At 34.9% G+C, this 16578-nt stretch overlaps 1 protein-coding gene across 3 annotated transcripts in view; it reads left to right on the top strand.

Moving 5' to 3' along the window:
• The window catches only part of MIA2 (MIA SH3 domain ER export factor 2), a 117535-nt gene that overhangs the window by 63785 nt on the left and 37172 nt on the right, over window positions 1-16578 (top strand). For all 3 annotated transcript variants that reach the window (XM_023546124.2, XM_010588605.3, XM_003408475.4), the window contains 7 exons: window positions 986-1096; window positions 1739-1810; window positions 5433-5537; window positions 9067-9189; window positions 11430-11541; window positions 12775-12821; window positions 13720-13810. In XM_023546124.2, the coding sequence (XP_023401892.1) occupies window positions 986-1096; window positions 1739-1810; window positions 5433-5537; window positions 9067-9189; window positions 11430-11541; window positions 12775-12821; window positions 13720-13810 (661 nt within the window). The remainder of the gene's footprint in view (window positions 1-985; window positions 1097-1738; window positions 1811-5432; window positions 5538-9066; window positions 9190-11429; window positions 11542-12774; window positions 12822-13719; window positions 13811-16578) is intronic.

Here is a 16578-nt window from a genome sequence, read left to right on the forward strand (position 1 = left end):
ACCAGGTGGTGTTTCGTTCTGTTGTACATAGGGTCACTGTCAGAATCGACTCAGCGACACCTAACAACAGCATAACAGCAGTCAAACTAGCTGAATCTTTAAATTGAACATTTTGAAATTTTTTCTCCAATTTTAAAACATATATTATAGTGTTTTGTTTTATGACTAGTAATAGTACAAAATATAATGTGTTGTAATCTTTTAAAATCTGATGATTGGATCTGTAGATAAAATCAAACCAATAGAGTTATTTGGATTCAAGTCAGAATTCATACAAGGAAATAGTCAAATTTGAGAAAATATATATGAACAAGTTTAACTACCATAATGTAGTATGTATTTGCTTTTATTTTTGCCTCCATTCAATCTTTGAATCTTTTGGCTTATTTTTTTTAACAAGTTTATTGAAGGATCACAAACATCAGAGGTATGTTTATTACAGTATTTAAAATCCCATTTGAATAATCTAGTAACAAATCATTTTAAATTAAAAAGGTCACAGAAGATGTGTCTTAATTCAGTGTGAATATTATCTTTGAAGCAACCTTGATTAGTTTTGGGGTTTATTTTTTATTTATGTTTCTAATTATGTTAAATTGGATTTCTTTCTTCTTTTTTTTTTTTCCTTTATAATGCAATAGAGCAGTGGTTGGCAAACTATGCTCAGTGGGCTCCCACCCTATTTTTTTGTAAATAAAGTTTTATTGGAACACAGCCATGCTCATATGACTGCTTTCTTACTACACTGGCAGAGTTGAGTAGTTGTGACAGAGACTTCATGACCCACAAACCTAAAATATTTACTTTGTAGTTCTTTACAGAAAAAGTTGGCTGATCCCTGCTAGAATTGCTGTTCTGTCAGTATTATAAAAATAAGCAAATTAATTTAATTTAATTTACAGTATGTATGTTTGATTGTACTCATCTGATTTATCCTAACCAAAAATTCCCATGTCTGTCTTATAAAGTTGGCTTCTTCTTTTAGGCAACCTGTAAAAAGCTGGACAGGTCTAAATCGGAACTTGAGGATGAAATACTGTTTCTAGAAAAAGAGTTAAAAGAAGAGAAATCCAAACATTCTGAACAAGATGAATTGGTAAGGCTTTTGTATTTGAGGAGAATAGAAGAAAAAGAAAGTAATTGAGTTTTAAAAAATTAATGTTGGTTAAGGCATTATATACATTGTAAAAATACTCCTAAGAATATAGACGGTATAAAGTGGAAAGCAAAACTTTCCAGATGTATGCCTTTTTACTTGGGAGAGGTTATTATGTTGTTTTTTACATATTTCTTACAGAAATTTTCCATATGCACTATGGAAATAGTTCACGTAAGTAATTTAAGTTGAATAATCACATACATAGTGGATATTTTTAAATGCCTAAAGGCTGTGTTAAGAATATTTTACCTTTCCTTCGTTTATCGTTCACTTTTAAAGTCCAGTTTAAGGAAAGTCTTGATGTGTGGGAGTATTTAGTAAAATATGGTATTGATGAACTTATCTTGAGCCTATGTGACTTGAGTGTTTTAAAATAGTAGATATGAAATGCTGTTGATAATAATTTTCATGTAAAATCTTTTTAAACCTATTACTAAATAAGCTGAGATGGTTTCTTAATTTGAGCCCTCACTTACGAAGCAAGTGTTAGGTTGACACTGTATCTAACAATATAAACAGCATCTTGGAAACTGGAGGAGTTCAGTAAATATTTGTTATTTATTGATACTGTCTTTCCAGATGACAGGTGTTTCAGAAAGGATACAGTCCCTAGAAGATGAATCAAAATCTATCAAATCACAAGTAGCTGAAGTAAGTGAATTAGTCTAATAGCTCTGTTGCTTTTGTAAATCACTGTAAATTTAATTTTCCTATTATTTTTATTACTAAGGAATAAGACCTACTATTAGAATTTGAGATATAGGGGATCTTAGATAAATTTTTTTTTTATTTGAGGCACCTCAAATAAAATAAGTCACTGGTCTCACACAAGTCTATCATGTGATTCTGGCATTGTTTCTATCACCCAGGCCGTTTTTTCGAACTACCGATCCTTAATTGTTTCCAACTTATACATTCCAGTCATTGGTAATTATCAATGCATCTTGATTGCATGTTTGATCAATTTCAGACAGTAGAAGATGGTAAGAATCTTCAGCTTTTTCATCTTTGGCATTAGTAGTTGATACATAAATGTTCTTTTTAACTATGAATGCGACACTGTTTCTCTTCAATTTGTCATTCCCAGCATAGAAGACCATATAATTGCCCGATTCAAAATGACCAATACCAGTCCATTTCAGCTCACTAATGCCTAGGATATCGATCTTCAAGCATTCCATTTCATTTTTGACAACTTCCAGTATTCCATGATTCATACTTCATACGTTCCACGTCTCAACTACTAATGGATGTTTGCAGCTGTTTCTTCTCATTTTGAGTTGTGTCATATCAGGAAGCATATACCTGTACATATACCAAAAGGCAGTCATTTGAAAAGAATGAGAAGATAAGTGCATTGTTTATAATCAGGAAAGCTTTATTCTGCCAATGTCATTAAGCTTGACTCTACTTTGAGGAGGCAGCTCTTTCCCAGTTGTATTTTAATTGCCTGAGAGGCTCATCTTCCAGCCCAGACATCAGACAGTGTTCTGCTGCTATCCATAAGGTTTTCACTGACCAAATTTTTTTAGAAGTAGATCGCCAGGTTCTCCCTCTTAGTCTGTTTTAGTCTGGAAACTGCTGAAACCTGTCTACTGTGGGTGACCGTGCTGGAATTTGAAATACCAGTAGCATAGCTTCCATCATCATACCTTGCCAGATGGAATACTTTGGCATCAAATCGACTGTATTTGTGGAAAGACACAATGGAGCAGCTCAATATCATCAGTCAGAACAAGGCCAGGGGCCAGCTGCAGAACAGACCATCAGTTGCTCACATGCCGGTTCAAGTTGAAGCTGATGAGAATTTAAAACAAGTCCACAAGGGCCAAAATACAACCTTGAGTATATCCCACCTAAATTTAGAGACTGTCATCTCAAAAATAGATTTGATGCGTTGAACAGTAATGACCAAGGACTAGACGAGTTGTGGGATGACATGAAGAAAGCAAAGGGCATTAAAAAGACAGGAAAGAAAGAAAAGACCAAAATGGATGTCAGAAGAAACTCTGAAACTTGCTCTTGAACATAGAGTAGCTAAAATGAATGGAAGAAATGATGAAGTAAAAGAACTGAACAGCGAATTTCAAAGGGTGGCTTGAGGAGACAACGTAAAATATTGAAATGTGCAAACCAAAAGGGAACACACTCGGCATTTCTCAAGCTGAAAGAACTGAAGAAAAAAATTCAAGCCTCAAGTTGCAATATGGAAGGATTCTATGGGCAAAAAATTGAACAACGCAGGAAGCATCAGAAGAAGATGGATGGGATACATACAGTCACTGTGCCAGAAAGAATTGGTTGATATTGTCATTTCAGGAGGCAACATATGATGAAGTACCAATGGTACTGAAGGAAGAAGGCCAAGCTGCACTGAAACCATTGATGAAGAAAAAAAGGCTCCAGGAATTGACAGAATACCAATTGAAATGTTTCAGCAAGGCGATGCAACACTCGAAGTAGAAAAAAGTACTCACTGGTTTATGCCAAGAAATTTGGAAGACAGCACCCTGGACAACTGACTCTAAGAGATCCGTATACATGTCCATTCCAAAGGAAGGTGATCCAATGGAATGTGGAAATTATGGAACAGTATCAGTAATATCCCATGCAAGTAAAATTTCTTTGAAGATAATTCAAAAACGGTTGCAGCAATACGTTGACAGGGAACTGCCAGAAATTCATGCCAGATTCAGACGAGGATGTGGGACAAGGGATATCATTGCTGATGTCAGATGGATCTTGGCTGAAAGCAGAAAATACCAGGAAGACATTTACCTGTATTTTATTGACTTTGCAAAGGCATTCGACTGTGTGGATCATAACAAATTATGGATAACATTGCGAAGAATGGTAAATCCACAATACTTAATTGTGCTTATATAGAGCCTGTACATGTACCAAGAGGCAATATCGTTCGAAAAGAACAAGATACTGCATTGTTTAAAATCAGGAAGAGTGTGCGTCAGTGTTATATCTTTTCACCATACTTATTCATTGTGTTTGCTGAGCAAATAACCTGAGAAGCTGTACTACATGAAGAAGAATGTGGCATCAGGATTGGAGGAAGACTTATTAACAATCTGTGATATGCAGATTACACAACCTTGCAAAAAGTGAAGAGGACTTGAATTATTTACTGGTGAAGATCAAAGACTCCAGCCTTCAGTATGAATTATTCCTCAACATGAGGAAAACAACCCTTACAACTTGGACCAATAAACAACATCATGATCAACGGAGAAAATATTGAAGTTTATAAGAACTCGTTTTGCTTGGATCCACAGTCAACGCCCATGAAAGCAGCAGTCAAGAAATCAAACTATATATTGCATTGGACAAATCTGCTGCAAAAGACCTCTTAAAGTGTTAAAAAGCAAAGATGTCACCTTGAGGACTAAAGTGCGCCTAACCCAAGCCATAGTATTTTCAATGTCCTTGTGCTTGTGAAAACTGGACAGTAAAGAAGGAAGACTGACAATGAATTGATGCATTTGAATTATAGTGTTGGCGAAGAATATTGAATATACCATGGACTGCCAGAAGAAAGAACAGATCTATCTTGGAAGAAGTACAGCTAGAATGTTCCTTAGAAGTGAGGATGGTGAGACTTCATCTCACATACTTTGGACATGTTATCAGGCGAGACCAGTCCCTGGAGAAGGACATCATGCTTGGTAAAGTAGAGGGTCATGAAAAATGGAAGACCCTGAATGAGATATATTGATACAGTGGCTCCAACAATGAGCTCAAACATAACAGTGATTGTGAGAATGGCACAGGAACTGTGGAATGATTTGTTCTGTTGTACATAGGGTCACGATGAGTCAGAACCCATTTTATGCCTCCTAACAAGAACAACCGCAGAGAAATTCATTTTTTCACTGGATAACTATTGAGCTACTGCTGTGTACTGGACACTGTTGAAGATGCTTGGCACTTAACATCAGATTAAAAAAAGCTCTCAATGAGTTTAAAGTTTAGCGGGGGAGACGTAATAAAAGGTTAACATAATTTGGTACATGGTACATAGAATGTTAAGAAATTAAAGTATTTGTCTGAGGTCACAGAAATAGTCAATGGCAGAGCAGGGACATGATTCTGTGCAGCACTTTTTTTTTTTTTTTTTGGCTACACCAGGCTGTCTCTGCCGTTAATATTGGCATGGTTTTGGCTGTAACTTCATGTTTTCCGTGTTCTATGCAGTATGTGTAAGAATGAGCTATTGTATTAAATTAATTGTTACAAACTTGGTATTTTTTGTTTTACTTAGGCGAAAATGACCTTCAGAATATTTCAAATGAATGAAGAACGACTTAAGGTAGCAATAAAAGATGCTTTGAATGCAAATTCCCAACTGCAGGAAAACCAGAAACAGGTTTGTACTGTATAGGACCTCTTCCTTCAACTTAACAAATATATAATTACAAATGTTGCAGGCATATTCAATGACTGACGCATGCTAGGGACAAGGGTAAGCTTTTCCTGGAAAAAGGACAGTCTTTCCATGTGTCCTTTGGTGCCTCTCTTATATAGGATTCGAAAGTGTATACTTGTTCCCAAGGAGTGAAAATGAGCCAGCGCACGTAGGTTTCGTGTTTTGATAAATAGCATTTAGCATCAGCTCCTCAAAGCTAGACTGAAGGAGGGCAGAGGATACCCATGAGAGTTGCTGAAGTGATAGATCTGGGGCCTAAATATAGAAACAGTTTTGATGGTAGACCAGATGAGGATTTAGCTTTTACTCTTTTTTTCCATGTAGGTAGACACTCCTACATACCCATATACATTTCCTCTCCCTCTGCTCTCTCAATATAGTTGTAATTTTTCAACGTGAAAATTTTTCATGGATTACATTATTGTGATATTGTGATTATCTAAATATTACAGCTGAGCCACGTGGTGTGCTCGGGTTACATATTCTGTCTTATCCACCATTTTATTTTCCTTGGAGTTAATAATTGTCTTGTTTTCTGTATACCTACTTTAATTCATTTGTAAACAATTTACCAGAAATGTAAATCTCTTATTCATGCATTCACATGCTTTGGTTAATTTATTAAATTTTTCTTGAAGCGTTCCCTCCTTCCATCCTCCTGGTCCAGTTAAGGACTTGTTCTCTAGGTGTGCCGGACTTGGGCTGAGATTTCACTTCACCCCCTTCCTGAGGATTCCCTTTGTCTCCTCTCTGTGTTGGATCTTTTTCATTTCTTGTGTCCAGGACTTGCTCCTTTGTGGTTAGTTCTCTTGATTAGTTTTCTGAGAAAGCTTTAGAATTTGCATACCTGAAAATGCCTTGTTTTTTTTCTTATATTTATTGATTTTTTTTTGGTCAGATTTCTTATGGGTTGAACTTTTTTTTTTCTCTCAGAATTTCTTTTAAAATTGTACTTCAGATGAAAGTTTACAGAACAAACTAGTTTCTCATTAAACAGTTAGTACACATATTGTTTTATGACATTAGTTAACAACCCCACAATATGTCAACACTCTCCATTCTCAACCTTGGGTTCCCTATTACCAGCTTTCCTGTCCCCTCCTGCCTTCTAGTCCTTGTCCCTGGGCTGGTGTGCCCCTTTAGTCTCATTTTGTTTTATGGGCCTGTCAAATCTGTGGCTGAAGGACGAACCTCAGGAGTCATTAGACTCTGTCAGGCCAGTAAGTCTGGTCTTTTTTTGTGGGTTAGAATTTTGTTCTACATTTTTCTCTAGCTCTGCCTGGGACCCTCTATTGTGATCTGTGTCAGAGCAGTCAATGATGGTAGCTGGACACCATCTAGTTATACTAGACCCCTTTTTAAAATCTCTTTAGGAGATTTCAAGAGACAGTGGTGGTAAACCCTATGCAGTGAAACCTGTGAGAGCTGGGACTTGATTAGACTGCCTTGTTTTTCAGGGTCTTGCAAGTTTTCTGTACTTGAAAGGGTACTTTTCTATCTCCTTTTATGGAAATTGTTTGAGCTTTCCTTCTTTGACAGGTTTCTGCCTTATGTGGGTTCTGGCTTTCAGAGGTTTTACTGTATTAAGTTTGCCATATTATAATCAAAAGTGACATTTTCTACCTTGAAAAAACTTTCACCTAGGTCCTCTTACCCTCTGTAGCTGAATTCATTGAACTTGTTTTTAGTCACCGAAGTTCCTGAGGCAAACTATTCTATATTTACTGATTCCGCGTTGTACGAAGGGTTGCTGTGAGTCAGAACTGATTCAAAGACACCTGACAAAAACAACAATGTTCAAGTACACTCTGGTAACCTTTAAGACTACCTGCTGGGTAGGCAGTCTCTTTAGTAGATCACTGGAGACCTAATTACCAGATATAGTTTGTTTTTTTCCTAATCCTCATTTATTTTTAACTCATTGGTGTTACCTCATTGTCTTATACATGCATGGAAGAGGGTTCATGTTCTTTGTGGTAGGAAGTATGCTAATGAAGTCTTAGTTTTGTCAAGGAAGCAAGTAATTACTGTTTGACAGAAAAAAGTTTAAATACTTTACAAGATACATGCTAATGCAGGTGGTATTCTGGGTGTTTTAAATTTTCTTTCTTTTTTTTTTTTTGCTTCTCTGATTGTATACTCTGCCCTCATAGGGTCACTTTGAGTTGGAATTGACTTGACAGCAGTGGGTTTGATTTGATTTTTGGTTCCAGAATAAGACAGGCTAGGAAGAAAGACCTGTCAATTTACTTTAGAAAATCAGCCAGTATAAACCTTATGGATCACAATAGTCCGATCCAGAATTGATAAATGGGATGGCGTAGGACCAGGACCAGGCAGCGTTTTGTTTCATTGTGCATGAGATCACCATGAGCCAAGGGCTGACTTGACTGCAGCTAATAACAACAAACATACATTATCAAAATTCCTTTCTAGTTATTTTTTTATCGTGAAAATATGCACAACAAAACATACAGCAGTTCAACAATTTCTCCACGTACAATTGAATGACATTGATTATATTATTCAAGTTGCACAACCACCCTTGATATCTTTTCCCAGATTATCCCAGCACCAGGAACATACATTCAGTTCACCCTAAGCAAAAACTCCCTCTTTACCCTCCTTCTCACCTCTCGTAATGGCTAATAATTTTTGATTGGCTACTAACCAAAAGGTCGGCAATTCAGATCCGCCAGCCACTCCTTGGGAATGCTATGGGACAGTTCTACTCTGTCCTATAGGGTCACTATGAGTTGGAATCAACTCAATGGCAACAGGTTTTTTTTTTTGTTTTTTTTTTAATATACTTGTTTATTTCGTATAGTGAGATCATACAGTATTTGTCCTTTTGTGATTGACTTATTTCCCTCAGCATAATATTTTCTAGGTTCATCCATGTTGTGGCATGCATGTTTATGCTATTTTTTTTGTGAAGTTTGTAAGCTTTATATAGTCAAGTATGTCTTTTTACCAATCGTTACTCTTTGTAATGTTCAGAAAACCTTTCCTCTCTTGCAAAAGTATATACACTAGAAGATTGGTTATGCACAATCTAATCTGTTCTAGATTATTGGTATTTCTGAAAATTAGTTATTGTAACTGCCAAACAGTACAATGATTCTTTAAAAAAAGAAATTTTAATAGAAATAAGGTATGACATGTTTTATGGAATGGTAAGAAATCTAATAGGTACGTACGTCTCAGAAAACCTTTTATCTGATACAAATTTATCGTGAAAATCAGTTGAAGAATGTATCAATATCTGTTATTTTACATTGCCACTGTTTTGAAAGTTCTTTGAAAACACAAACCTTTTTTGTTTTTAATCAACAGCATTTGTTGTTGTTAGATGCCATCAAATCAACATCATAGTATGTTATAAAATATCTCTTACTGATACACCTAAATAAATAAGTTGGATTCATAAATGTAAGAGTTGCTTTTTTTTTTTTTTTTTTAATTTTAGCTTGTACAGGAAGCTGAAGAATGGAAAGAACAATTGAGTGAACTTAATAAACAGAAAATAACATTTGAGGACTCCAGAGTACAAGCAGAACAAGTTCTGAATGATAAAGAAAATCAGATCAAGGTAGTTGGCTCTACTGGTTTTAGTGACTGAGAGAATATTATACTAATTCTGTAATTTTGATAATTTTAGTATTTAGCAGCTTGGATTTTCATAATTTATTTGGCCAATTTTGAGAATGCGTACTATTTTTGGCATATGTTCTCATTACTTCAAGGGAAGTATTGTCCTCCTGCCCGCCATGTGCTTCTTGAAGACTTGTAGTGTGTATCAACGTTCTGTGTCCTTTTTTCTTCTCCTCTGTATTTTAGCCTAGGTCTTTAATAAAGAAAGAAAGAAAAATAATACTGGATTTTACATTTTCTCTTTAGGCTGCCATCTGTTTCCACTTGTGAGATGAGGTTGGATAGCATTTGAGAAATTGGACAGATAGATAAAGTTATATGTACTAGTTGTATATCTTTAATACCTAGATTAGCTGGTATGTATACTTTCACAGAGATGATTTTTTTTTAATAAATTTAATTAATTCTAATCGTATAAATAAGATAACTGATATTAATCTTAGGACTTGTGGGCTTTTCCTACTCCCTGTCTCCCTCACCACCTCTTTTTCTATCTACTCTTTAAAGTCTTATGCTTTTAGCTGCAAACAGATACACAGGTGTAAGTATCAAGTAATAAGATGTGAAACTAGTATTTTAAATCTACACAGTGAAGTGGATGTTGTCATCTTGAAAGCTGTACATTTATACTAGTTGCAACTATTCAGAATGTTTTCAAGATTCCAGCTTTAGGAATATTTTTCAGAATTTTCCATATTTTTTTTCTTCCTAAACTTACTCTTCTAAAGAGTTCAGGAGTCTTCCTAAATAGAATAAAAATGAGATGTCAACCTTGAGGTCTCCTCAAAGCCATAGGCCATGTTGTTTGTGCCTGGAACTCTCAAGAGGGAGGAGATCAAAGGGTGTAAATTGTAAAGCAGGGTGGGTTATTCTTTGGGTGCTTACACAGAAACACACCACACAGTCATTTGAATAGCTACAAAACCTTTATTCGAGAAAATTCAGAAAGCACTGTTGGAAAACCTCTAATTCAGATTCAGCTTCTCTTCCGTAGTGTCTTTTTCTTTATCTCTGTTGCGCTCCTCAGCTAATTGTGTACTGGAATAAATCAAATCTGTGGTCCTTTCATATATCATGTGTCTCACTTGCAAATTGGCTTAACTTCACATAAAATTGACTCATGTTAATGGCCACTCTTGTTTGTGGCATATGAAAAAAGGTCACAAAAGAAAATGTTTTATTTATAGTCATGTGATATATTAAGCACGAATGGGCAGTTATCAAGTACTGTATTTGATTTAATAATAACTAGGTTTTTTGTTATAAAACAAAGTTCATTAATACTTTATCATAATGAATTGCATCTCTGTTAAAGATAAGCAGAAACATTTTAATTATCAGATTAGATGCATAAACTGAACATTTATAATTCGTTTTTAACTTTGAGCAGAAGACTGGCAACTGGGACGTGAATTCATGTCGGGTCATCTATTGGCAGTTATAACTCAAACTCAGGACAATTTTTATGCTACATCAAAAAAGATGATAAGGAAACAGTTTAATAACTCAAATTTCTTGAATCAGAAAGCATTCTTACACTTTAAAAATAAATAATAGTAAAAGTGAATTGTCAGTTACACATTTTTATATACTAAATGGTGCCAATGTAATACTTTAAAATTAAGTACTTAATAAGATATATGACCGTTTGAAAGCAAAGTTTTGACAATTGCACTGGCAGATGCAAAGAATGCTTTGAGGAAAATGGCACTTAGGACATTAAAATATGCTGCCATTCAGTAAATATTTTGAGTACATCGTTAACATATTGAAGTAAACTGTTCAAAGCTTACACATTTCATACTAACAAAAAAACTATGAAAATATGTAAAACAGCCTCAAAGTTTCATAATTTAACTGCCGTGGTCTCCACAAAAGGTTGTTAAGTTACTTTAGTATTTAAGAGACAATAGTTTTTATAGTTTTTTGTGAAGTATTCCATCTATTCCTTAAATTACTGGGAAAGTAGATTTGATTTTAAGTATCTGAGTTATAATACTCAATACATGTTATAGTTTTTAAGATTACATATCTTAACAGGTGGAGAATAAGAGCTCATATACTCACCTGTGCAGATTGATTTTTAAACTGTAGCTGTACATTCAGAAGTCGTAAAGCAGTTAGTATAAGGCGTTACCCTCTCTTTTGATTTTTTTCCCCCCTTTGCTAAATGTCAAGTCCCTGACTGAACGCTTGAAAGATTGGGCTGCTGTGCTTGGAGAAGACGTGATGGATAATGATAACTTGGAATTGGAAATGAAGAGTGAATCAGAAAATGGTGCCCATTTAGGTATTAAGTCATGACTTCTCCTCTTTTGCTAAAACTGGTTACAAGCTTTTCCATTTCTTTTTAGTTCCCCATGTGCAACATGTTCTTTATATACTTGTGCTTTGGCACATTCTGTCCCTCTGTCTGTAACACACTGCCTGTCTCTCACTGCTCCTTAAAACTTAGCTTCAGCTGGGGCACCACTTTTTCAGTGAATCTTTCTCCAGCTTCTCTGACAGACTTAACAGCCTCCTTCCCTCTGTTCTTACATATTATACTTATCTTCATTATAGCAATTTTCGCGTTGTATCGTAATGATTTCAATGCCTGTTTTCCCCTGTACTGCAAGCTAATCAAATGGATGGATGAGTACTTTGAAAAATGAGTGTTATATAAGTGAATACCTCAGGATACTTTTTTTTTTTTTTTGCTTTAGTCAGATGATTATGGTACTTTAATCTCGACAATCCCAAATTATTATTGCCATTCCTGGTTGTAGTCTGGAGTTGGCAAAACTTAGGTTCGCTGCAGTACTCACTGTATTCTCAGACTAATTCCTTTGACTTTTTTAATTTTAATTTTGAAATGATTATAGGTTAACAGAAGGTTGCAAAATAGTACAGAGAGCTCCCATATATCCTTTACCCAGTTTTGCCCCCTGGTAGGTAGTTCCTCTAACTTTTATGTCCTTCCTCTCTTATCTGCCCCCATTTCCTGTGTAGTTAACAAATTCAAGGAACAAAAGCTGTGATTTTTTTTTTTGTCTTTCACGATAGCATTAGTACATTAGAAGAAAATTACATTCTCAAACTAAATACTTTCAGTTCTGTGTGTAATTTTTCACTTCTACTTTATCTTGTAAGAAATAATTCTTTTCCTAATGGAGGAAAGCTGTGCTTGTTTAATGTTATTTTAATTTGGGATATAATTCCACTCATGTTTTGGGTGCTGTAGAAATCCAATAATAATTAAGACTGTGGATTGTATTTAGATGAATGCCGAATCCTTGTTATAACTCTGTTTTTGAAGTTGGTGCTGAAGAACTTGTGTTAAATGATATTATGGTACTTCAGTGCTTTTATTGTTTATCTTCCTGGGAGCAGGGCCAAGTCCATTCTTACACCAAATTCTTCATTGTATCAGGAAGAAGATTATAAGGTTCTAGTTGAGTAAACTGATAAAATCATTTGAATGACTGTCATGGTGTTAAACCGTTTTCCTAATTCATAGTTGTGTTTTTGTTATTCACTGTAGATGATCAGCCAGGAGGAGCTTTGAAGAAACTGATCTACGCTGCTAAGGTTTGGCATTACTACCTAAATGTAAAGAATATGAAAAAAGAATTAGAGCAGGGATTAAATTTATATGTCCTTAGTGTCTGTCTTTAAAGTCCATTTTAGTTTCCAGGAGTGTGCTTAAGAAGTGATTAGAATATTCTTTGTCAATTGCTGTTTTATTTTTTATATTAATAAAAATTAATAGAAATTCATAGGGTTAATTTTTAACATTTATCATAATAAAATTTCCAAGTTCTGCATTTTTTTAGATTAGGAATATATTAAAAATGTTTACTGTGTTTTCTTCCATACTTCTTTTTTGTACATTGTCCTTTCTTGGTCTATTTCCCTATCCCTACTGTCCCATTGGAAACCCTGGTGGCGTGATGGTTAAGAGATAGGGCTGCTAACCAAAAGGCTGCTAACCGAAAAGGCAGTTCAAATGCACCAGGCACTCCTTGGGTGCCCTATGCGGCCGGTTACTCTGTCCTATAATAGGGTCTCTATGAGTCGGAATCGACTTGACAGCAATGGGTTTTTTACTGTCCCATATCCTATTTTGAGAAGCAAATACTGGGTTCATTTTCTTCTGGTTCATCCCTTCTTTCCATCCTAGTAGTGGTCTCTCCTGATCTTTGCTGATCTCTGTGAAGTCTTGGTAAATGTTATTTGAAAACTGCTTTAATCAAAACCTATTTTTTGACATTAAATAAAATGAAAACAACCACTCTTTAAGCGTCTTTCACTGCTCTTCTCTGTCCCTGTTCTGAGGTTTGCAACTATTGTTGACTTTGGTAGCTTTCCAGGAAGGAAGCTGCTTTGTTGATTTCTAGGCTAGGTGATAATATCATCAAAGTGCTTCAAAAGGTTGGAGATGTTATATAACTGATTAATATTGCTTTTTTTCCTTCTGTTTTTAAAGTTAAATGCTTCCTTAAAAACCCTAGAAGGTGAAAGAAACCAAATTTACATTCAATTATCTGAAGCAGATAAAACAAAGGAAGAGCTTACAGGTAGGTAATTTACATACTTTTGGTTTTTCTAAATAAATATACCTCCTTACAGAGAATGATACCATTAATTGAATCAATTTGGGAATATTCAGTTTGGTTTTTTTATTAAGTTTTGTTGACAATTTGTAAAAATGTGCCCTTGGCCCCAGGACACTCTGCTAATTCAGAGCTGAAACTCCTCCCAAAGCCCACTTTTCAGACAAAGATTAGAGAGGCCTATAAAACAAACCATACACATGTGAGGAACGTGCTTCTTAGTTCAATCATATATATGAGACCAAATAGGCATCTCCTGCCCAGGAGAAAGATGAGAAGTCAGGAAGGGACAGGAACTGGACTAATGGCCCCAGGGAACCAGGGGTGGAAAGGGGGAGAGTGCTGTCACATTGTGGGGTTTGCAGCCAGTGTCACAACACAATATGTATATAAATTTTTGAATGAGAAACTAACGAGCTGTAAACTTTCACCTGCAGCACAATAAAATTTAAAAAATATATATCCTAGTTTTTTTGTTATTGTTGTTACTGGTAAAACCTTCAGTATCCTCCATATTTATATGAAGTTAAAATAATGAAATTTATTTTTAAAAACATGTTAAACCATAACTTTGAGTTACAGTGTAATATGCTTGGTATGGTTTTAGATACTTAACAGTAGCAATCTCTAACTTATTTTACAAAACCAAGTTTTTTATATCAGTAGTATCTGTTACAAGGTTTTTTTTTGGTATTTATTAATTGCAAAATTGATCTCTATTTTACAAGATCTTGTTTCAGTTTACTTTGCTCCTTTAATGTATATATAGGAGTAATGTTAGACCTATAGAGCTGAAGTATTTTTTTCACTGAAACAGTCCTATTTATTTTACTGATAGTGTTTTATATTCTTAAAATAAACAGATTTTGTCAGTTGTGTTTGAAATTTTTTCTAAATTGGTATAAATAGCATCCTTTCTTTGTTAAAAAAAAAAAAATCCACCATACATTTGCAAAAAAAAGAACATTGGCAAGACATACTCAAGTGTCAACAATGATTATCCTAAATATGGGATTATGGACAAATTTTTTTTTTTTTGCTTATCTATATTTTTTAAAATTTCTGTAATAAGTGAACCGTATTTATAATAAAACCATTTTTTTAAAAGCTTTGAACCACTGAAAATGCACATTATAAAAAAAATTAATACAGCCCTATTCACATGATGTTGATACTTGGATTATTTTTGGATTTTGAAAAACATTAGTATTAACTTTTTAAACAAAGATTTACTGTACATAAAGCATAGTGCTAAAAGCCATGCAAGACTTACAGAAGGGAAGATATGAACCTTGCTTTAAGGAAGCCGTATTGTAGTATATTAACAGTGTCAGCGAGGGACTGTGTAAGTGCCAAAGTAGTAAAGCGTTTGCATAACAGTTAGTTACCCCACCCCTTAATACCGTTCTTGGCAAATCTTTCTTTTTTAAAACCATCGTTTAGAGACCCTATGTCTGACTGTACCCTTCTTGCAAATTTAACTTTCTTTTTTTAATGAATCATAAAAGGTAAATTATTTAAGTTGATTTTCTATTATAATTTGGAGATTTCCTTCTAAACTATTTCTCCTGTGCCCCTTGCCTTTTTGATAATTATTTGCAGTGCTCTCTTGAGAGACCGAAGATTTGAAACAGAATAGTTACAGTAGTATAAAAATATAACGAAGGTTTAAGTGTTGGTTTATAGTTTTTTTTTTTTTTTTTTAAGTATGTAAGATCCTATTTGAACAGAGATAAAAAGTTTGTTTAGTGACTGTTCTTGGCAGTGGTTTAGAGCCTGATACAGATTTAAACATTTCTGTGGCAAGACAGATATTCACATTTTCCTGTGCATTTAATAATGTAATATTACCATGTTAACTATCCTTTTGATGTGTACTTTTAATAGGTGTTTTAGAATAATTATATACTATACTATAAAAAAAAAAATTTTTTTTTTTTTTATACTATATAATTACTAAAATGTGGATGCTTATTAGTATGATTTAGAAAATGCCCTCTCTGGGAAGAGTGAGTTTTGTCTTCTGTTAAGATTTATGGTGGTATAGAGCTGGAGGACAAAATTCTAACTCACAAAAACAGGACAGACTTACCGGCCTAACAGACAGTGGAGAAACCCCGAAAGTATGGCCCCAGGACACCCGTTTAGCTCAATAATGAAGTCACTCCAGAGGTTCATTTGTCAGCCAAAGATTAGAGAGGCCCATAAAACAAAACAGGACTAAAGGGGCACACCAACCCTGGGGCAAAGACTAGAAAAGAAAGCAGGAGGGGGAAGGAAAGCTGGTGTTTGGGAACCCAAGGTTGAGAACAGAGTGTTGACATGTCATGGGTTTGGTAACTGATGCCACAAAACAATATGTGTACTAACTGTTTAATGAGAAGCTAATTTGTTCTATAAACCTTCATCTAAAGTACGATAAAAAAAAAAAAGGTTTATGGTGATGATTCATACTCGTGTTTGGAGAGCTGGTGCCTGAATCTTAGAGGAGCTCAGATTTGAGGTTATTATGTTGCAAGAGGGATGAGGTTTTAAAAACAATTGATGCACTGATTAGGAAGCACTCATAATTATTTAAAACCAAAAAAAACAAAAAAACAAAAAACCCAGTGCCGTCGAGTCGATTCCGACTCATAGCGACCCTATAGGACAAAGTAGAACTGCCCCATAGAGTTTCCAAGGAGCGCCTGGTGGATTCAAACAGCTGACCCTTTGGTTAGCAGCCATAGCAC

This window comes from Loxodonta africana, chromosome 10 (genome assembly GCF_030014295.1).
Source record: "Loxodonta africana isolate mLoxAfr1 chromosome 10, mLoxAfr1.hap2, whole genome shotgun sequence".
Taxonomy (NCBI): Eukaryota; Metazoa; Chordata; class Mammalia; order Proboscidea; family Elephantidae; genus Loxodonta; species Loxodonta africana.